Here is a 23472-nt window from a genome sequence, read left to right as displayed (position 1 = left end):
CTGAAGAACAGTAGAGCTGTGTTCTGTTTGGTCGCATGCATGAATAATGTTGGTATATATGATGGAAGAGAATGAGAGGATGAGAAGGACGCCCTGAAGCATTAGATGATCAAGCTGCACTAACATGTTTCTTCGTGGATGTGTCACGTTTATGTTAGAGTTAGATTGCTCACAAGTTTTTATAAACAATGAAGCACACTAAAAAGTCAGAACATAGGAGCAAAGCCAAGATGACCAAGAGTGGATGGAAAAAAAAAAAAAAGAAGAAGAAGAAGATGACCAAGAGAGAGATATTATTTCATTTTCACGGAAAATTCATGGCTCCTTCATATGAATAAAGGGCTATATTTCCACAAGCCACTTTAGGCGTTGACATAAAACTGCAAAGCAACACAGTTCAAGATTCTCTAGTCACACATGCGACTAGACATGTTGGCCATGCAAGTTCTTGGATGGTTTTACTGTAGTACTTTAAATTATGATTTTGCCTGCGAAAACTTCAAAGTCTTCTTTAGTTCTTTAATGTTTGAGTCTTTGACTCCAAATGGTAGAGCAAATAAACAAAGACTCCAAGACTCAAAGAAATAATTAATTAGGGTTGCAGACAAGGACTTCACTGTATAGATTAATCAGCCTCGTATATATATATATATATATATATATATATATATATATATGCCTTTTTCTTCAAGTAAATTTATTCTTGGCAAAACGAAAATTTCAGCAACCGTATTGCTGAAATACACTTTGCTTTGCAAACATAAGAGCAGTTTTTAATATGTCTTCATGTAAAATTGCATTTTCAAGATCTCATGTTCAGAGAGAGACTGTACATTCATCATGAAAATTTGTAGAGAGCTAAGAAGAAACAACAACTACATTGTGTGGTTTATTATAGCAGTCAGTCAAGTCTTTGCGGTTCTTTTTTTTTTTCCCTTTCTGAAACTGCTGCTCTGTATTGGCCAAAAGGAAACTGCTCTTTATTCTTCCCGTTTGGTATTCCGTATGTTTAAATTTAGGTTTTAGCCACACAAAAATTTCACTTTTGGAAAAAGTCAAAATTTTCCTAAAAAGACAGAAAAATTCCTCAACTTTCAAATCAAAGACATGCAAATGTAAAAGATTTCTTTAAAAATCCAAAAATAAATAAGAGTATTTTTGTCCATTTTGGCTTCTTTTCAAAATATTTCACTCACCTTAGGCCTTTTCCAAAATGTCCTGATCTTATAAATATATAAAACATTGGAAATCAAATGGCAAAATTATATTGCAACATAATCTGCGACATAAAATTCATGATCGAAATATAAACATCTTACCTTGCCAAACTATAAAAAATACATTAACTACATTAGCTCTATTCCTTATATGTTCTACCTTTCAAATGTTTGCCTGGATCCTCCTGTAGCCCTCCTATTTTTTGGAGTCTTTGTATGTGTTGTATAAATGTTGGTTGGAATTTAGAGTCGTTGGATCCACAAGAACCATTGTTGTTGGGGTGAACTTACTAACGAAGGAAGGAGCTTGGAATTTTCCCTCCAACAAAGAAATACCTACCAAGTACCATAAGGTCCAATAATAGAACAAATTTATCTTCCCATTTTACCCTTCACGATTCTTCTAAATTGCGTCTCTCCCCGTCCTCTGTTCTTCCCAAAGTCAAGCTCTCACCTCTGTTTCTCTTCCATAGAGGTCTACATCAATGGCATCTTCCATCGCTCAGATCTCTTTCTACCTTCTAATTCTAATCTTTTTCTCAGAAATCCATTTCGGTCTATCCCTCAGGGACCTCAAATCCGATCCTAACCGTCCATCCACCACAGCCCAATTAATCACAGACGTTCATGACCTCCTCCCCAAGTACGGCCTCCCAAAGGGTCTGTTACCAGACAACGTAAATTCCTACACTCTCTCTGAAGATGGCAGCTTTGAGATCTATCTTGAAAGCCCATGTTACGTGCACTTTGATCAGTTGGTGTACTACAACAAGAACATTAAAGGGAAACTGAGTTACGGGTCAGTGTCTGATGTGTCTGGGATCCAAGCGAAGAAGCTTTTCATTTGGGTCTCTGTGACTGGGATCCAGGTTGATCAAGGATCCGACTCCGTTGAGTTTTATGTTGGAGCTTTGTCTGAGAAACTGCCTGCTAAACAGTTTGAGGATATTCCTGTATGTAAAAGCAAGGCCTGCCAAGGAACTTATGTGGACTCAATCTGAGGTAATTTTCTTTCCTTAAAAGAACAAAAAGAAAAACATTGCCTTCATTGTTTTTGTATGAATCAAATAGGAAAGGTTGAATTTTTTGTTTCTGGTTTCTCTTCATCACTCACAGTAAACCTTTTATTTATCTTCGAGTTGTGACTTTTTTCTTATTTTTTTTTTTTTTTTTTTTTTGTGTGGTTGTTTGATCCTGGTAAGATGAATTGTAGAGGAGAAGTTTGAGATGCTGTTGATATTTACATGTTGTTGATTTAATTAAGGACTTTGAAGATTTTTGGTTTTCTGGGTACCAATATTGCAGTAGACTTCCAAGAGGGAGTCAGTCGGTCTTCATTCCTTTTAGGCCATTGATGACAATAATCGCATCAAACTAAAGGAAAATGAAGATAATGGTTATGGTTGTTGATTATACGTTAGGCTAATTAGACCAACAAAAGGATCATATGCCCTTCTTGTAGTCAGTTTGATATGAGATATCTTATGTCTTTAGTTTCCATTTCCTTTAGGTTATGATAATAATAGTCAAGCTCCAGAAAGATCAAGGCTTTATGTAAGGTTTATAAGGTGATGATATCTGCAAAAGTTCGTAGGTGAGGTGAGTTACTTGCTGAATTTCCAAAGTTTGGAATCTCACATTCCTTGCGTCCATATTCCAAGATGCAGGCTTGTGTGTTTGCACAATTTTTGGAGGCCATATGAATGCACTGAGCTCTGAATCCCAACTCTTGCTCCAATCCTCTTTCTCTGTCTCACTACTATCTATGCTCTAATTCTTAGGGCCATTTCTCCTATATGTAGTACTCAAATTTTGACAGTTCAGGTCAAGTCAAAAGAATGAAGATATCGACCCTATGTTGGGCCTTTGCCTGGTACAGGAACTTCAAATTACAGATGGAAAGTTCTTTTTGAGGTGGTTCCCTTCTGAGGTGTTGTTTTGCTCCTTGTATGAATGTTGCCCTAAATCTGTTTATCACTACAGAGGGTATTGCAATGTCATTTCTCAGTTTTAGTGAAGATATGGAGGAGCTGTAGTGCTGAAAATCTTGTAACCCCTTCAAGTTAGCCTCAGTCAACATCACAAGCAAATTTAAGCAGACAGTATTCAAAATGTTTTTTTTTCACCATTGATTGATGCTGAGTTATAATTTGTAGCAGCATGGGCAATTCGCATATTCCTTAAAAAGAAACATATCCACGTGTAGATAAAAAGGCCTTCAAGGTTTTGAATGAAAACCAAAACAAAATTTGCATTGTGAAACTCTGAACCTTTCCTCTATGAACGTTGTGCAGCTTCCTAGCTATATGTTTTCTGTTTGAAAGAAAACTTTATACAAAGACAACTGAAAGAGAGGATATGTTCCTATTCAGAAGTTAAATGCTTTCGGTTCTTAATCCCTTCATTTGTGTTGAGGCCAAATTAGATTGAATTGAAACTAGTCTATTGAAGGCCCTACTGCACACTGGACTTGCTTCATTAAAGTTGTTCCATTGACCTGATCCACGTGTTACTTGCTAAGTCGAATTTTAGGCTAATCTTTAGAGGACTAATGGCTGCATGTACTCTTGCAGTAGCAAAACGCACAAGGAACTCATTGCATGGAAGAAGAATACAGTCGGCAGATCTTTCGTTCTCTTCTTGCAGTCATTTTATGGTTCTTATTGTTGCTTTTTCAAGTTGCGTCCGTGCAAGTAGCCAATATAAGCAAATAAATGTGCATATGGATTCTTGTCAGTAGTAAAAACAGAGAGAGAGAGAGAGAGATTGGTGTTATCTGAGAAATTGGTGTCTCTCTGTGTCACAACTACAGGCACTCATGTAAACCTTGTGAGTAATGAGTAAATATATAATGTAAATTTCATGCTTGTCAATAAATTATTTGGTGGATCTTTTAATCTCTTCTTTCTTATTTTCTTCTTTACTTTGTAAGGTAAAAAATACAGCACGAACAGCCATTTCTGTAATTGAAACATGATGCATTCGATAGAGATTGATATATCCTAGCTAGTCATTGTTCAGCTTCTCAAGGAACCCGCGGATACTTATTCTTAAATTTGCCTATTCATGTTTTAATGCGAGCGGATTCGTAGAACTGGTGTGACGGTCCTACCGAAGAATTTCTCCTAATTTTTGTATGTTTCAAGTACACCAGCCAGCTAATGTTCCATCCAATATATATAGGACGTGTGGGTTGGACTCTCCAATGCGCATAGACCCCGTTGGCATGAGAAACATAAGACCTTTTGAAAATTTAAAATTTTATAGATATCAAACCTAAGACCTAATTAATTATATTTAATCATGTCTTAAAACTATCAAATGTGAACTCTAAACAAATAACACCAATTTTATAGTCTTGGATGGTTGAAGCCTGTAGTCAATAATGGGTATAATATTGAAACTGAAAATATAATTTACCATAACGCGTAGGCTCTCGCATAGTGTGTACACTAATTAAGAATTAGAAAGCACTATGATTAGGTCGTCCATTTAGGCCAAATTAGTTAATGATTAAGGTCTCCATCATCCATCTTATCCACGAGGGAATCCAAATATACAAGACCAAAAGAAAATGCCTTGAAAAATAAACTTTCTTCCACCAACTTGGCAATAGAATATAGTAATTAATTATAGTAGCCCTTCTTTGGCCTCACAAGCATAAAATTGCTTTTCACCATTCGATAAGCATAACTTGTTACCCTTTGGTTACTTCTTTGTTCTTTCTTTCCTTTGCTTCAAACGCACATTATACTCATGCTTCTAAGTTAGAGATGTTGTAGCTATAAATACATCATTGTGCTCATTGCAAAACACCACAAAGCAACTTTGAGTTTGAGGCACATTTCTCTCCAACCCCTCACTAAATCCAGCATCAAGAAGTTAACCCTTTTGGTTGTTGAGCTTTCTGTTCTGATATATCTGCTGCAAATGGATATTCCTCGAGAGGTTGCTGCCAGTGAGAGCCACTGGATACAAAAGGAAAAGGGAAGTACAAAGAAACAAAAGGTGAACAGGAGGATGAATGCCGCGGATGAGCAAGGCGACATTAATGAAATGGCTGATGCCTTCATCAAGAAGTTCAGAAACCAGCTTAAGATTCAAAGGGAAGAGTCATTCAAACGATTTCAGGAAATGATTGCTCGTGGGGTTTGAAATATGTTTCTTCCATTGTATGAACAAAAATAACTCAAAATCTGGTGTCGTTGCTCACCAGTTTGTTCGTGCGAATTCGAAATTTTTTATGTAGAGTTGTTTTGTTGCTGGTTTAGGTCAATAAGATGGTGCTATGGATATGGATTTGTTTGTTCTTTGCTGGTCTACTCAGGGTTTTCCTCATAAAACAAATTTGACATTGGTGTTCCGGCAAAATAAATAAAGACACTGACTGTAACATTGATAAATTTGAGGCCTGATCTTACACAAGTTTTCCATTAATCCACCACTTTATGGTTCTATTTTTAATTATATAAGCATGTCAAAATAATATCTAAAAGGTTTGATTACATATTCATGAATAATAAAATAGTACAGCCACAGATGAAATTACGTATATATTGAATGATCTCTAATCATCCATGTATATTCACAAAGCATCTCTAAGATTACATACTAGTAACATAAAACCCCATAGCAAAAGACAAAAAGGCCTAGACCAATATAACAAGATTTACAAATGTATCTGCTCTCTCTTCATGAATGTAAAGAAATGACCTCATAATTCTATTGTCGAGACCAACAGCCTCGGTAACTCTATTGCCGAAACCAGCATCACCAGTCCCGTACCACATCGCTTGCAAGAGATGACTGCCTTGAATTTACAGATACACCTGCAATGCTTCCTATCTGAAGTCTTGCTTCGCACAACGCATAAGCAATGTCAATGCCAGTTCTCATGCTTGGAGCACTTGACAGTGTACAATGTGACTCTTCAAACCAGTTCGGGCCGCTATAGTTGACCATAAATTTGAGACGAGAGTTCTGAAATGACCTTTACCAGCAATATTTTCCCAAAGGTGAGGGTTGCCTTCTACAGGTTTATCCGGACTTGAAATATCGACTAAACTGATGCTCATGTTATTGCGAATAATGCAAAGCTTCCCGTTAAGGGGAACAAGTGCAGCAGCCTTAAAAGCAAAAGACCTGCCTAGATGAAGCTTGCTATCTATAAATTTGCTCCACGAATCTGTTACTCTATCATAAACTTTAAGCTTGCACCCATCGGGGCAACCCAGACCATAGAGCTGCCCATTTAAAGAAATACTCGGGTTGCGCCAGTCAGCAACCATCCCGTCACTAATGGGGGTCCAGGTATTAGCTTCGGGAGAATAGGCTTCGCTCATTACCTCACGCTGTGTCCCAAGTCCTTTTAGGAACCACATTCCTTCATGAACAACCCCGATAAAGGGAACCATAGCTGTGCTCATATCTGAAATAAAGCTCCACCGATTCTTGTTAGGATCATAAATTTCAGCAGAACGAAGAGTCCTTTGAATTCCGTCACACTCCCCACCAGCTACATAAAGGCAATTATTAATAACACAGGACCCAAAGAAATGGCGTTTCCGAAGCATATCTGGTGCCCTGTGCCATTTATTTGTCCGAGCACTGTAAAAAATAACCCGTCTCATAGATCCCTTCAATGGATCTTTTCCTCCAAATAAGTACAGGTGACAACCGCTAAGGACAGCACAACCAAAACCAAGCGCTGCAGAATATTCACCAGGAACAGGTGGAAGCGGCTGCCAGAGCTGGTATGTAGGATCAAAAGCATGCCAAGAGATCCTTCCATCACGTTCTCTTTTGATGACATAAACCCACTCTTCTGCCATTCCAAGACTTTTCCTAAGCGAATAAAAGAAGTTGCCAGCCAGAAGGCGGTACCATCTTTTGCAAACTAGACGGAGTTTTCTATGTTCAACGCGAGGGACTCTGATTAAACAAGCGATTGCAAGATCATCAGGTAGGCCAGGCAGGAGGGGTGGCTGGATTCTGGTCTTTTCCCTGCGCAAATTTTTTGCCCTGTGTGCATTAGGATTAATATCAGGCTGGATGCAAAGTTTTGATCCTGGGACAAACTTTCTTGCCCCTGCAACGGTTTTTAAGCTTGCATCTACTTTGCAATAGCATGATACAGAGTCAACCTGCAAAACTAGCCATGTCAGGATGTCTGATACAAGAATTACCAAAAATTAAGAATAAGCAAGTAAGAAACACCAATTAGAAGCTAATGGCCATGATACATGCTCCTTAGATGTGTTCATGGCCGTAGTATAGGGAATGATTTGAATACTTCCAATGGGAATGCTTAGTTAAATATCATGACTTGCACCAACAGAAATGAAAAAACTAATTAGGCATCGTAACCAAAAGTTTAAAACACAAGAAAATGCAAGTAGTAATTGGATCTGCGGGGAGGGGTTAAGGGCACACAAATATTTATCCACATAATTTCACATGTATAAAAAATGATATGGTTGATCACAGATAAAGATAACTGAATAAAGGGAGCTTTTGTTCATCATCCATGGGAATCATGTTTGACGACGCCCTAAATATGCATTGATGAAATAAACAGTGAAGGATAAGATTTAATCCAAGGAAAAATTATTAAATGAAATTGACAAATAACATGTCTAATTGAACTTTTCATGGGCCAAGAAAGTTAGGCTTTGTCAGCATTTTTGTGTTCCCTTTACTAGTACAAGAGATCCCACATTCACCTAGATATAAACTTAAAATTGATACCAGACAACAAGATAGAGCATGAACAACTCTCAAGGCATTGACAAAATAAATGCAGAAAAAACCAAATCCAAAGCAGTAATTTGATCCAAAGTACATAAATGTTACGAGAACATAATTGAAACTCATGTTGAAGGCAGATAACCATCCAATCATCCACAGAGTCACCTTACATTCAACACTCTGTTCACCAAAGTAAAAGGAACACTAATTTCTTAGCAACAAAAGGTCATGACAAGGAAACAAACATAACCCTCCATGAAAATCAGAATGTGGCACCTCAAACATAAAAACGAAAGGGTTTAGTGTATTAGAGAACTCAAGAAGCAAGCTTCTGAAGCAAAAAGATACAGCAAGGGGAGTGAGAACGGTCCTAACAAATGCTCATCAAATTCCTTCTTCGCCAAAATGTTCTATCTCTTAATAATTAACTAGAAGTTGGTCGTCAGGTTACCATAAGCTCCATGGAATAAATTGGAAAAGAAAGAAGCCAAAATTTAGCATTTCCTTAACCCATATGCTCATCCAAAATTTCAAAAGTATCACAAATATTTGACTGAAATACGAGCCGGGTGGCGGATACCCCTAAGCTTATGAAAACAAAAAACCAAAAGGGCAATGCAAGGCACTAAGTGCCAGATAAACCTCAAACACACATCCTCACAACCGAATTTCCAATCTTTTCTCAACAATATTGCACAGGAGCTAAATTTTCATAAGAATCAAAATTTAACAATTCCCCGACCCATATATGATCATCCTAAAAATTCCCAAACTTTCCCCAAATAATAACGCATCTAGCAGAAATACGTGCTGCGCACCCCCAAAAAGCTTATGAAAACAACAAACAAAAAGGAAAATGCAAAGCACGTAGAGGCAGCTACACCTCAAACACGCTTATCCACCAAATTTCCCAAATTTCTCGACAATTTATCACAATTAAGCAAATTTTCATCTGGGTATCTCTAAAATGTCGTGAATTGAAAGAAAGCATAAGAACAAAGATTTGGAAAAACATAAAAGGGAAAGATGCGTCAGAGATCAGTAAGAAGACTAACCAGTGGAGCTTGAACTCTGAAGCCCCTCTGAGCATTGGAAGACCGTTCAGTGTTTGAGTCCATTTGAGAATCACAAGCTCATAGAAAAAGGGTACCTTTTGAGTCCAATTCAAAAGGTTAAAGGAAGCTTGGAGGCTCAGATCGAGAAACACTTTAAGCTTCAACTTCAATTTCTTGAATCTGATCCAGCAAATAGTATAAATGAAGTAAAAAGCTTTGTCTTCTCTTCCGGAGGGTTTGTTTTCCTTTTAACCTCTGCAAATGCAAACAAATAAGCACAAAAAATAGAACTCTACCTCTACTAACTGAGAACAACAACTACAATAACAAAACCTGAGGGTACATCTTCTCTCTCACTTTCTCTCTCTCTCTAAAAGACTTATTTACAGTCTGTTCTCTCTCTCTCTCTCTCTCTCTAACCCAAAAGAGTACAGCTGGACCCATGGGCTTCACCAACTTCTGATTTTGTACTCTAATTTCTAATTATTAAGTTCTGTGTGTATAGAGTATAGACTGAAAAATTAAAAATTAAATGTAGAAGTGGATTTGATTCTCTTCCTCCAACCTATAACGTAGTTTAATGCACACTTTTAAATGTGTATTTGTGGGATTTTAATTTCAACTCATACTAGAGGACAGGAACCTTTAACATGGTTGATACAACTCACAGTCAAAACCCAATTTAGAGGAAAGGAAGAGAGAGACAAGACAGAGGGGGATTTGAACCTTCGCTTTTGGGTATACCAAGATATTAATGGCTCACCTCCATCCCCCTTAATGAGCTTACCTATCCCATGGTGACTGTTTCATACATATGAGTGACATATCCTTTTCGGTTTCTTACTCTCCAACTCTCTTCTTATCCTTTATGGTGCATTATGAACGTGTGTGCATGAGCGACTGAATTTAACATTAATTATACTTTGTATTTAGTTATATATTAGTATTCATAATTGCAAATTAGAGGGTAAATCAAACATTCTTCATCCCTGTTTCTTGTGTTCATCTTAATATCCTTTTTATAATGTATAAAACTCAAATCAAAATCAACAGATTTTGAGTAGAGTTGATTCCACCCTTAAGGGGTCACTTACCGCATATTAATTTTCCCTCTTATTTCTAACAAAAAAAGAAGAAAGAATATCCCACAATTGGAGTTATATAACCATACTTCATATACGCCGACAAAATTAAGAAAATAAAAGAAAATTATAAAAATAATGAAGATTCGAAAGAGGAGTTTTTTTTTAAAAAAAAAAATAAGGAAATTGAAAGAGGGGAGTTTCAACATGTTGATGTGATGATTAAGATAAATATTTACTTGCTCTTTTGGCTCATGTGCGCATGTCAAAAGAGATGAGCGAAAGAAGCTTCATTCATATATGTCAAAGAGAATAATAAAGACCCTCTTTTTTCTACGTAACCACTTGTTGAAGGTCTACTCTACTCCCCTTCTCTTTAAAAAATTATTTAAAACATACAAGTCTTTTACTTCTCTTCCCAATCCTTGCAGTTTAATTTTTTTAATAACAAACACTTTGATCTTAGGTTTTCAGCCCTAAGTTTCGTAGGCCCTAGGCGAATGGCAAAAATTTAGCCTTACATTCATGTGATTTGGTTTTTTTAGTGCATTAAAAAATATTATAAGAATTCAAATTCAAGATTGTAACATATAAAGGAAAAAAAACAGCAAACAATATATAATATGCACAGCAAGAAAACACGAAAAAGAGATAAAATTTGCTCAAATTCTAGTACAAGGATACTACCTTTTTTTTTTTGGGCGGAACCTTGACGGTACGACGATAAATTTGATTAGGGTTCGTCGAATCGTTGAGAAAGAATTGGTAAAACCACCAAGTTTTTTCCGTCAAGTTAGAGTTCAGACACTTTTTTTTTCTTTTGGTTTAGAGTTCAATGTCCAAGTTATTGGCGACTATGAGTTTAATATATAAGTGTGTCTTTTTTGTGTTGGGCACTTAATGTCTTAATTGGGTTCACATAATATATATTTTTTATATTTTATAGAGTAGCATAGTATGTATATATAGAAGTTTATATAAATTGGAGGCCCTAACATTAAAAATGTCTTTTGTCCGAAAGAAAAATTAAATCCATGGTTTTGGGTGAAATAGGTTTCGTACAACAAAATAAAAACAGCACAGCATCAATGGCTCCATTTAAGCGTATTTTATTATTCTTCCACCATGCATATTTTAGGCAAGTGGAAATTGGCAAAACATCTTTGTCTTGTGAGATGCATTGGGCTTTTCTTCAAATTTGGTTCTCTCTTGGCTTGTGGACTATGGGTTTTTTATGGTAGCTTAGGCTTTTAGGTATGGAGTCATTTTAGAGCGAGGGCGTTATATATGGCTCTTAAGGGAGGTCTATCTCTTAACCATCAATCATAACTAATTTGATCACACGAGTAATCAATTTGATTCAACAATTAAGAGATATGGCCTCATATGCCCGTATTATAGCCCAAATGTCCACCAGAAATGCAAGTGGGAATTTGGCTTTTTTTGTTTTTTGTTTTTATATAGCTTTTCAATATTCAACAAACATTTTTAAAAGAAGGCAATACCAAAACTTACAAATTTTATTTTTCATAACAAAATTTTATTAAAAATTGTGGACAACCTGTCCCGATGCATACAATACATAACCTATAAATTACACGAGCATATTTCTTCTTCGAGAATTTTCTGTATGGGAAGCTTAACATTAATGTAAACATACCATCAGCATCAGGCACAATATCAAAGTTATATTGTCACGCGAAAAACAAGCTATCCCTGTTTTTTTGGTACATCTTTAGTCCCTGTTATACACATTCCAACTGCGTCAAGCGTACTGAAGGGGAACAGCATATCAGCAGGAGGCTTTGGAGTTGGCTTTGGGTCAAATTGACTCATCGGATTCATCAGAGTCGCTTCTATCAGGCTCCCCAGCATTTGTAGCAGCCTCTGTAACATCAGGTTGCGATACAGGTTCTTCTTCCACAGGCTTTTTACTTGCATTACGATCACTTCCATCTCCATCCTTCTCTTGTTCAGCTGCTTCAACATGTGACCTACTCAATTAAGGAATAAGCAAGCAAAACATACCATGCAGAACTTTGCACTTCTCGTACAAATCTAGTGTGTTACAATAAAGCAACAACGCTGAGACCATCATTCAAATATTGGAAAAAATTTCCTCCCACATGTTTTGTAACCTAATGAATACGAGAACTGACCAAAAAATAAATAAATAAATAAACATAATATATATAAAGAAAAAGGGGAAGAGGAAAACAGTGTTATTTCCGCATTTTGCACAAAATGATATCGAGATATTAATCAAACACAACATATGAGGATATCAATATTATCAGCTGGCCCACCAGCACTAATGTTCAGTAGATCTTCCTCAACACGCCGCACAAGCTCAGGCTGTAAAATGCAAGAAAATCGCAATCAGCAAAACATACAAATGTGAATGACATCATAATAAGATAGCTGCATTGCCAGCCAAATCCCTTCTCTTATGTCAGTAAGGCCCCTTCATCCCATAAAACTTATTTTTCAATTGACATTGTTTCCAAAGTCTAAAACCAGAGGATAACATCTCACAACCTTCTGTCCAAGATATATTTCTTAGTATTTGGTATAACATGCATTTATTACTTTTGAGAACCACGGAGACTGGATTTCTTCTTTCCTTACGAAATATATTTATAGCATTACCAAATAAAATATTCCAATGTAAAGAGGCTAATGATACATTTAGATCAGGCTCCCTCCGAAATCTTCGCTTTCGAGCATCCCTCATTGGAGGGGTAAGACCATGCCTGTACTCCACTGTATCTGGCGCCGCATCACTCGAATCTCTAACCATAATCATCTGTTAAACCACAAAAGTTCATGTAAATGCCTTAGAAACGAAGCCTTCATATATTTAACTGTTTCAACATTGATATACAGGACCCACCTGACCAATATCTGCAGTCTTAATTAACACACTATCATCATATGTTTTGAAGGACTCCACAACACAAGGAAGATCCAACAACGATGCAGGGAAACGGTCATTTCCAACGACAAATGTGCCAGTCCTGCCATCCTCTGCAAGATATTCCAAGTTTACAACCCAACCATTTGTTGAAACAGGGGAAGCGAAGTTTTAAAAAAGGATGCAATTCGTTGTTGTTACTTCCTCATTAGTTGGCTAGTTGTGCCATGTCCAACAAACATACTAGAAACCATAATTAATCATGCGACGGATTGCAAAAGAAGCTACAAGCACATTAAGTAGGCAAAATATTCAATAGTTATCAAAAGTGAGTAAAACCAAGTGAAGATGTTGTCTTTCTTCATGCAACATGAGGTATCTATGGCATATGGGTAGGCCATGAGTGCGGAAAATGAACTTAATTCTATTCTATTTTTACGCACATGTCAAAGTACCATAACTACAAAAGGCCCTCAGGACTATGATCCTATACCACAAGACAGGTTATACTGGCAACATCAAACATACCAAATGGCTGTCAAATGCCACCACTACAAGAAGACAACTAAAGAAAGCTTCAAACTGACATAACATGCTTCTTGGCAAACCTTAGTCTGACATTCCAAAGACCAAACCAAACCAATTGCTATTCATATCTTTTCACTTGAGCAATTCATATCCATTCCAAAGACCAAACCAACTGCTATTCATATCTTTTCACTTGAGCAATTCATATCCATTCCAAAGACCAAACCAATTGCTAAACATCAAACCCCCCAAGACAATCCAACAAAATACCCAACTCCAATTCATAAGCAAAATCACCAAATTCCAACCATCACTCTTAAAATCATTAAGCTGCCATAACCCTTAAATTAAATATTATAATTACACCTTATTGGCCGTCATCAACAAACCAACACAAAAGTTAGCATTTTTTCTCTTTCGTAGAGAGGTTTCTGCCATTTTGTGATGAAAATAACAGAAAATTGTGACTAATTCTAAGACACCGTCAATCCAAAAAGTAGGTTTCTTCTTCTTACCTTCGAATGACAAATCCAACGACTTGTCGTCAGTAGAAGCATTTTCGCCCAAAAGGCGGTCTAATCGCTCTGCAACGGAAGGTGGAACTCTGAGTACGAACTGCTCCTCCATCACTACAAAAGTGCGGCACCGTTTTATTACCACAAATTACAACACACACAAAAATGATCCTAAACATTGAACACGAAAATACAATGCCATCTTCTCAGAGGTCCATGTCGCGGAAGAACAACAAACAGAAAAGAAAAACCCTAAATACAAACCAAAATGTGTAATGAATTCAAAAATTCAATCCTAAATGTAATCTAAGTTCGGTGTCTAAGAGATTACCTGAGAGAAAATCAAGCTGCGAGAGAAATTGGGATCGCTAAAGAAATAGTACTGGATTTACATGTGGTATTATGTGTAACAGGGTTTGTTCAGAGCTCATTTTGGTCCGCGTAACACGAGATTAAGCGAAACTTATATCATAGGCAGAATAAGTGAATTAGATAGATTGGGCTTTTTATTCTAGTTGGGTTCTCTCTTGGATTCTGCACTATGGGCTCTTTATGGTAGTTTAGGCTTTAATGGACTATATGGGCACTTTGTTGAATACTTGGCCTTGTGGATTTTGTTAGTTTTTTGTTTTGTTTTAATAGACGCAAGAGAATGACGATTTCTCACATACTACCAAGATGTGACGGGGGTTCGAATCTGGATCACTAGTATGCAAGACAATAGAGATTTGCAAGTTTTTATTGGATGGGTTTTGTGTGAAAAGTTAAAAGGCATGGCAATGCTCGTTTGTTAAGTATTTCTACTAAATGATGAGTACAGACCAGGCAACAAAGATGGAAGAGGCAGTGGAAAGAAAGAGTTAATGAAAGCGTGCTCGGCTGCCTCCTCACTCCATTTCAATCCGTTTCAATACCAAAGCATACACGCATTTGCAGTGTATGGGTTTGGTAACGTGTACAAGGCATGAAGCAAGAAGGTGTTGGGTCATTTACCGATTGCAAAAGCAGAGAGCTTTATTAAAACTTGAAGCCATAATCAAGGCAACTCATCTCTCATCAACCAAGCCAAGAGACGTAAGAAAAGAGAGGTTAATACCAGCGACAATGGAGGCTTTGGCTGAACCTCAAACTCAATCATCATATTTTTTTTTTACAATTGAAACTTGATATTAGTCCACCAAATCTTTTTACTAATCATCATATTTGTTCTAACTTCTTTTCGCCAAAAAAGTAATTAACAATTCTAAACAACTGCGCCCCAAATAATCACTCAAAACAAAAGTGAAACGATATGTGAATACTTGGCCTTTCTGAGTTAAACAAACTTAAATAAAAATAACAATTGTTTTAAGTTTGACAATGAATGGCAACTAAGCTTATTCCTGTCCAATCAGTACCAGAAGATCCCATGCAAATCGGAGAAATCTACAGTTTCCAAGAAGGCTTTGTATTCATTTCAGTCAGCAACCAAAATATTACAAAAGCCCTAGACCTCCGTAACTCCTCTGTTTAAAAGGAGGAAGAAATGGCAGGAACAGAAGAACCTCTCAACACTATAACCCCACAAACTGGGTTGAAACGAACATGCCTATGAGATACACAAAGATGCGGCCGAAACGAAACCCTCTCCCTCTCCCACTACATATTCTACAACCCATCCAAAATCACAAGCCAGAGTATGTAATAAGCGTACAGAAAATTTTAAAAGACAAAGTAATCCCTACTCTGTTAGTAATTTTTAATCGACACCTACCAACATTACACAAACCTCTATTCCTGTGGCGCCAAATACCAAACATAAGTCCCCCCTCCCTCAAAACATTGATGAGCACTTCCGACAGTATAAAGCATTTGATGGCTTAAACCAAACATTACAAAAACAAAAATATGACGACCTTATAAAGAAGGAAGAAGTCTGCAGCCATTACCTAGAGACACTGTAACTGCTTTCAAGAGTTAGTGGTTAGTCCCATGCACTGGTCATCCCAGGACCACCATATCCACCACCTCCACTATAACCACCAGAAGAACCACCATATCCACCACTGCTGCCTCCGCCATAGTAATCAGAACCACCCCTACTGAAAGAGGAATCCCTTCGGAAGTCACGGCCACCAAACCGGCCTCCCCCAGAACGACGGTTCCTCCCACCACCAAAAGAAGATCGAGCTGCATACCGGGACAGCCAAGCAGGTACTTCTTGATTTGATTCTTGCATCAAATCTGCTAAAGATCTAGCCAGGGATGAATTGTTCTCATTAAAGAAGGCAGTAGCTAAACCAGATTTCCCAGCTCGTCCAGTACGACCAATGCGGTGGACATAATCATCAATGTCATTTGGAAGATCAAAGTTGACAACATGTGCAACATGAGGAATGTCAAGCCCGCGTGCAGCCACATCAGTAGCCACCAAAATTGGAGTGTTGCCGCTCTTAAATGACCTTAATGCTTGTTCTCTTTCCTGTAGACAAGTACAAATAAATAAAAGGTAGGATTTAAACACTAAAACAGCATACAATCTTAAAACACTGCAATACATGGCAACTACTACATGACCTCAAGCACATGGTATAAGATCCATTCCAAAGTCTCAAATTTGATTATACAAAAGCACAGTTCAGACATCAAGCCCAGTAACGTATACATGATAACAGCTTTTGTACACCACTTTATCACTAAATTCAAATATCAACATAAAAGAGGAAAAATGCATCTCCATCACAACCCAGTACATACCTATTAGAAAGTCAACACAAATCCCAAACCTAGACTCATGACCCATGCAAATACAAAACCTTAACAAGCCCACGGAAAGCCATATCACCCACACCCAGCATCAGCAAGCAGTGAAAGATGATATTCCAAAACGGCAATTCACACTCACAGGACCTTAAACAAGCAGTCCTTGTTTCTCTACTTGTTATGTACCTTGCTATTCTTCAGATTGTAGGAGATATAGCTAACATGCTATTTCATGTTCACTAGAATCTAAATCCCCTACCAATTCCCACCAACCCAACATTCCCAAACATGAACAATCTGCTAACTCAAAAAGTCTGAGTGAGCATATCTGCGTTTGTTCAACTATTAAAAAAAAATGCATCCCACCATATTATCGGGGTACCTTGATGGCACCAATTACCTGGCCACACCACTGTAACTCCCTTTAAAAATTAAAGACGCAGCCCGGCATGATAGAAACCAGAAAGATAAAACCAACTAACCTGCTGTGATCTGTCACCATGAATAGTAGTTGCAGGAAAACCATTCATACACAACCAGTGTTCCAGTGAATCGGCTCCCTTCTTTGTCTCCACAAAAACTAATGTCAGAGCTTGCTACAAAACCAACATAGTGCAATCGAGTGAGGGGAGGGAGGGGTTCAAGAATCACACAAATAAAAATAATACAATTGAGAATAGTTTTCACAATAAAATTTATTAGAAAATTTGGGTAATATGACAACCCCCGAAACCTATTTAAAAGAAGTTTATTCTATGAGAATACCTTGCCCTGTACGCCATTGGCCCTCTGTGCATGAAGAAGGTCCATAAGGTGACTTCTTTTATCAGACTCATGAACAAACTCCACTCTTTGGACAATCAAATCAGTACTAGAACCCACCCTTCCAACTGCCAGAAAGATGTACTTTGCAAGAAAATCAGAGGCCAGCCTCTGCATGTAAAACAGAACTTTCACATTAAACAACACATCACAAACACAGGATAGAAGAAATAGGAACCAAAAATAATCATCTTTTATACTGTTATTTGATACTCCTGGTTGGAAACATGTCTGTACAAAAGCTAGTGGAGACAACACTTTGATAAAAGTCTGCCATCTATAAACTTATTCCCACAAAAGAAAAATTACCTGTATTTCCTTTGGAAAAGTGGCACTGAACAGCATAGTCTGTCGTACACCTGGTGGAGGCATGTCCATTTGTTCCACAATTTTCCTTATTTGTGGTTCAAAACCCATATCCAGCATTCGATCAGCCTCATCTAGGGCTAAATACCTTATCATCTGCAATGAAACTCTAGCTCTCTCCAGCAAATCCACCAATCTTCCAGGAGTTGCCACAAGAATATCAACACCTCTTTCAAGTTCCCGCAGCTATCCAAAAATACTTAAATCAAAATCTGCTATATATCTCAAAAATAACATGCCGGTGAAGTAAATGAGGAAATTTAGACAAAATAAGATGTAAGTGGTGTAACAACTTGCAGGACTAAGTATATAGACTCAAATGCCATACATGCGTGTACATCATGTATCTCACGCCAACAAACGTTCAATTTGTCTCACCATCTCAAAAAGAAGATGCTGAGAATAATTTAGCAGTCATTACATGGATGAACTTAATGAAAATACAATTAGACAGAAAATATCCTAAACCAAACTATGCAACGTTCATATAATACCAAGATAACAGCACCAAACATCTAAAATGCAAACTACATTGGCAATCATGTTAATAATTTATCAGCTAAACTTAAGAATTATGCTTATAGAGTACATCCACCAATACACAAAAAGTGAAACAAACTTTCACTTTAATTACTAAAGTTCCATATGAGATTGCAAGCTAGAGCACAGGGTTTTCTAAAACTGTAAAGTTCATGAGTTGGACAAAATAAACACAACTCTCACGTTGAGTCACTAGCAATATAAAGTCATCAATTACAGAGCACTAGATAAGTACAAAGCCAAGACAACAGGGATAAAGGAAAGCATGAAAAAACCTGTTGGTTAATTGGTGCTCCTCCATAGGCAACAACCACCCTGACACCTGTTTGATATGAAAATTTCCTAGCTTCCTCATGAATCTGAAACAGGAAGAAAAACTTTCAATTCTTATCACATGGACAGCCAGAAACTGTGAAGACACGATAGATAAGTTACTAAAACATACTTGAATTGAAAGCTCCCTAGTAGGAGATAAAATGAGAGCAAGTGGATAAACTGTATGTGCACCACGGGGCGGTCTCTGTGCAGGTTGTCCCGTCATAATTCCACTGATGATTGGGAAACAGAAAGCAGCCGTCTTTCCCGAACCAGTTTGGGCACATGCCATCAAGTCCCGGCCCGCAAGGGAGATGGGAATAGCATGACGCTGCACAGGTGTTGGTTTCACGTATTTGCACCTCTGAATATTTTTATTGAGTGCATCACCCAAGTCAATATCAGCAAATGTATTCACAGGGGTCGGAACATTATCACCACTTGTCTCAACCGGAATATCTTCATACGCATCAAAGTTAATACCACTGTTTTCTTGCTCACTAAATGGCTGCTCTGTTTCTTCCTCTTCTCCAAAGGGGTTCACTTCTCGCACCCTCCCATCCCAACCACCACTTCTGCTGCCCCATCCACCACCGCGACCACCATTGCCACCATAGCCAGGTCCAGATCGACTATTGTCATTTCTGGGACCACCCCAACGAGATCCGCTGAACCCACCTCGATCATTGGCAGGTGGGCCAGTATAGGCTGGAGCAGGTGGGTCTGCTGAAGGAGGACGGTTACGCAGATGTGGGGGGACATAGGTGGACCGAGTAGGAGCAGCAGCCGTGCCAGCAACAGCATTGCTAGCAGAAGAGCCAGAAGTTGCATTCTCAGCTGCAGAATTTGCAGCCAAATCTGCCCATGAAGTTCGCATAGTCGATACAACTAGGACAAAATTATCACTCCAACAGCCTTCAAAAAACAGATATAACCCTCGAAACCTATTTCAAAATTCTCCACAATTGAACCGCAGAAATTTCAATTGCAATCCCAATGAAAATCCAAATCAGCGCAAAAAATAAAATCCTGAAAAAACAAACACATGTAAACAAAAAATAAACAAATTAACTATACATATTCATCAATCAGGCCTCAAAACCGCAACAATGCATAATCATCAATTCAGAAATGGACAAGGCAACAGCAGCAACATAAACAACAATGCACACTAAGTCACAAAATAAAAAATTAAAAGCCAGAGTGACAAAGAAAACCCATTTCACCCCTCAAACCAATAACTAAATTTTCCCTCACTTTCTCTTCCTTTCTGATATACATGTATATTCCCAGCAAGCAGACAGAACCTAATCAAATAAATGGATGAAGAACAATCCCCGATCTATAATGCAACGAAAAAGCATAACCATAGACTCGACGCTAATGCAAGACAAAAGATTAGCATGCACAGTAGAGAGAAAGAGCGAAACAGGAGAGACCTGTACGGATGAACAAACCTGTAGCAGTAGAGGACGTGACGGAGGTTAGAAGAAGAAGAAAAAGATCTGAGAAACCCTAATGTTTTGTTGGTGCACGCAGACAAGAGGCAGCGCTTTAAGCCTAACAAAAATATCTTTCTTTTCTTCAAAGCCAAAGCCGTTCCCTTCTCTCTCCTTCTAAATTTTTTTAATTTTAAAATAAATCTTTTATTTCTATTTTGTGCGGTTTTTTTTGGAGGAGGAGGAGGAGTTTTTCTTTGTTTTGGTTTAAAAAGAATTTGAATTTTGCAGGAAAAGAAAAAGAAAAAGAAACAAATGTGAGAAAGAAAAGAAGGGTAAAGTCGAAATCCCAAAAATATTGCGGCTGGCGTGCTGTTAGAAGTTACAACGAGCGGTCTTAATATTCTCTCTATCTATCTCATGCCGAATATCTATCTATGTATTCTATTTTCATCCACCCCAAAATACGGTAACTTGCCTGAGTTACTGCGCCGTAAATTCTTACTGAATCTTTAATTACATGGGAAATTACATATAAGCCTTTGTCATTCCAAATATGAAACCAAATTCAAAGTCAATTTGGATAAGTATTTGGGGTTAATGAATTAGGATTAGAATATGTGTAGCGTTCTTTTGATAAAATGGCAATATAATTTTATTAGACCAATAGGAAAAAAGAGTACAAAGGACGAACGGTAAAAGGGGTCATCCAAATAGCAATATGGCATACTTCGGTAAAACTTCCCCAATGACTTGAGCCAGTTGAAAGTCGAAACGAAATGGAGGGAATCACTCTTAAAAATAACTTTTATATAACCTCTTTTTATCGCCGTAGTTTCTTCGAATCTAGTCCGATGACATCAAACACATAACTAGTTGTTAACCGACACAACTCTCATAAAGAGACTAAGAATACCCAACTAAGTTTATGGAATTATGAGAGGAAAAAAAAAACACAGACAACTCATAGAGTTTCTGGACTTTATTGAACAAAAAAGACCAAGACTAAAAATCTAAAACAACACCGACAAAAAAAAGAACAAACACAGTTAATCTTCCTCCGAGACATGACCTAAAGAGCGTCACATAGTCACTCCATGGCCCCAAAGTGCCAATCAACAGTATGTCTATCATGACCAAGCAACAACACCTCAAAGACCAACCTCGCAAGATGAGGCACATTCAAAGGATTCATTGCAGAGACAATATATTTGCCAAAAGAAGACTACATATCGGCATAGATATGCCAAAAATCGGAGAACTTCAAGGATCCGAGGGGAAAACCCCCTTGGATTTGAAGCTTTCTCTCTCTCTCTCTGAATATGTGCAACATTTGATTCCATCTCATATAAGCAACAGAAAATAACCATTTAGATTAGTGTTGAATGAAACTAAGACATCGTCAATTATAAAAACAAAACAAAAATAAAAGGTCATTTGTTTCATAATTAACAACATGTTTCAAAACCCATATAATAATTCCAAGCAGCTAGATTATGTTGTTAGTATTTTTAATATTTGAAAACATGTATAAGGATAAATATGAAAATCTTTATGCATTGTGAAAAATATAGTTGGCATTAGTATGCAAGTGCATGTCTTAGAGTTTGAGTCTCAATCTTAAGGTCTCGGGTCAATGATATAGAGGTCTTGGATTTGGCGTCCCTAATTTGAGTCACTATTCTTCAATTTAGTTTTGAATCTCAAGTCAAACTTAGGGATCGTCATAAGAGTTGGTGAACCGATTGATTCAAATTTTAGTGAAAAATAAGTGATTCTTTTAATTGACTCATACCAAATCGAACTGACTTGTTTGTTTGGCTATAGTTTAAATTCTTTGGGTTCCCTTAATATCGAACTGACCTGAATAAACTTTTAACATGTGTATTCCTTGTGACATTTTCCTCCCAAACCCTAACACTAGCATACTTATATAGTCATTTTCTCAAACCATGGTTTATGGTATGTGACATGGGTCTGGTAAATTTGGAGTTCAAGTCTCATATTGAGATCTTAGATCTCAAGTTAGCATATCAAGATGGATCTTGAGCATGGCAAAAGTAAAATCAACCTAGGGCTATAGTCTCTTGTTTACATCGTAAATTGGGGTTAAAGTCCTATGTTGGGATCATATGTTTGAATTTTGAGTCTCACATTATGGGGAAATGCAAAAACTTAGGTATACGACACTTATAACTCGAGTGTTTTAAGAACTTTGGATATTGTAGAAAACACAATTCTTTGAATAGTTTAGAATTATGTAACAAAACGTAGGTTTTTTTTAATATCCATGCACTTTTTTTCTTATATTTGTTCGATTTTATTAATTTTAAAATTAAGAAAGAAATACTATTTTTGGATCACTTACCCAATGGTAGGGAAAATCATACCTTTGCAATGGTGTAAGCTAAAATTTAATGTAGTTACACCAACTATATAAAAGAGAATAATTGTAAATAGTATTGAAAGTAAATGTCAAAACAAACCATATACATATATATAGTAATGTTTAACTTAAATTAAAAAAGTATGATGTGGAATGCCTCGAACCCAAACCCTAAACCTATTATAGGGCACTTATGACTCGATTATACTTGGATATTCACGTAACTCGACCTAGGGCTTTACAATTAAGTTTTTCAATCTTGGGTTAGCACTACGTGAACTGGACCAACCCTAGAGCTATCTCAACAAAATTTCATCAGGATGAAAATATATCATCGACTTTTGTTACGATAGACCTAACTCATAGAACTTTTTATATCCCAACGAACTTTGACAGGATAAACCTATCTTGGCAAATGTGTGTCGCAATAGATATTTCCCGGTGAAATGTTTTTGGGAATTTTGACAACAAACCACTTGTTAAAATCTATAAAAAATTTGGGATAAGTCCAACATTGAGAATATAAGTTGGATTTAATCTTTGTATTTGTTGTCATTGATGTAAGTCTTTTGACTTTTCTGCCAAATAGGATTACATTCATTTTTGGTATTTTATTATGTAGATCTTTTTTTTTTAATATTTAAATTATCTAGTTATTCTTATTATACCCGTAAAGTATAAATCGTGTAAAAATTAATTTATAACACAATAATTATGTAGATATATTAATTATTACTATTATATACTCTTGTAGATATATTATCCTATGATGTAGGTATATTGTATATGTGGTTCTTCATATTT

The 23472-nt window shown here is 37.0% G+C and overlaps 4 protein-coding genes across 7 annotated transcripts; 1 reads left to right on the top strand and 3 right to left on the bottom strand.

Annotated features, from left to right (window-relative positions):
• Positions 1-1515: 1515 nt before the first annotated feature.
• Positions 1516-4116, top strand: LOC103342554 (DUF538 family protein, putative (Protein of unknown function, DUF538)). 3 transcript variants are annotated; one of them, XM_089052541.1, is made up of 3 exons: positions 1516-2219; positions 2728-2764; positions 2885-3015. In XM_089052541.1, the coding sequence occupies exon 1, from the start codon at positions 1703-1705 to the stop codon at positions 2216-2218; it is 516 nt and encodes a 171-aa protein (XP_088908667.1). In that variant the 5' UTR covers positions 1516-1702; the 3' UTR covers position 2219; positions 2728-2764; positions 2885-3015. The 3 variants fall into 3 exon arrangements, with proteins under 3 accessions (XP_088908667.1, XP_088908671.1, XP_008244735.1); XM_089052545.1 differs by lacking the exons at positions 2728-2764; positions 2885-3015 and adding an exon at positions 3042-3347; XM_008246513.3 differs by lacking the exons at positions 2728-2764; positions 2885-3015 and adding an exon at positions 3791-4116 and having other exon boundaries at positions 1526-2219.
• A 1584-nt stretch (positions 4117-5700) lies between these two features.
• On the bottom strand, positions 5701-9687 carry LOC103341601 (Galactose oxidase/kelch repeat superfamily protein). Its single transcript, XM_089052532.1, has 3 exons — positions 9353-9687; positions 9020-9274; positions 5701-7360 (listed from the first exon to the last, which is right to left on the bottom strand). Exons 2-3 carry the CDS (start codon positions 9080-9082, stop codon positions 6110-6112), a joined length of 1314 nt encoding a protein of 437 aa, XP_088908658.1. The 5' UTR covers positions 9083-9274; positions 9353-9687; the 3' UTR covers positions 5701-6109.
• Positions 9688-11619: 1932 nt separating this feature from the next.
• Positions 11620-14545, bottom strand: TAF7 (TBP-associated factor 7). 2 transcript variants are annotated; one of them, XM_008243697.3, is made up of 6 exons: positions 14390-14545; positions 14059-14172; positions 12995-13128; positions 12788-12907; positions 12387-12456; positions 11620-12090 (listed from the first exon to the last, which is right to left on the bottom strand). In XM_008243697.3, exons 2-6 carry the CDS (start codon positions 14168-14170, stop codon positions 11924-11926), a joined length of 603 nt encoding a protein of 200 aa, XP_008241919.2. In that variant the 5' UTR covers positions 14171-14172; positions 14390-14545; the 3' UTR covers positions 11620-11923. The 2 variants fall into 2 exon arrangements, with proteins under 2 accessions (XP_008241919.2, XP_008242647.2); XM_008244425.3 differs by lacking the exon at positions 14390-14545 and having other exon boundaries at positions 14059-14346.
• An 805-nt stretch (positions 14546-15350) lies between these two features.
• LOC103339037 (DEAD-box ATP-dependent RNA helicase 37-like) lies at positions 15351-20546 on the bottom strand. The gene is made up of 7 exons (XM_008242604.3): positions 20301-20546; positions 18974-19872; positions 18804-18887; positions 17932-18174; positions 17566-17733; positions 17283-17396; positions 15351-16519 (listed from the first exon to the last, which is right to left on the bottom strand). Exons 2-7 carry the CDS (start codon positions 19718-19720, stop codon positions 16022-16024), a joined length of 1854 nt encoding a protein of 617 aa, XP_008240826.1. The 5' UTR covers positions 19721-19872; positions 20301-20546; the 3' UTR covers positions 15351-16021.
• Positions 20547-23472: the final 2926 nt, after the last annotated feature.

Source organism: Prunus mume, linkage group LG1 (assembly GCF_029339155.1).
Source record: "Prunus mume cultivar Tortuosa linkage group LG1, ASM2933915v1, whole genome shotgun sequence".
Classification (NCBI taxonomy): domain Eukaryota; kingdom Viridiplantae; phylum Streptophyta; class Magnoliopsida; order Rosales; family Rosaceae; genus Prunus; species Prunus mume.
The sequence above is the reverse complement of the archived record's forward strand: the minus strand, read 5'-3'. Positions and strand labels throughout refer to the sequence as shown.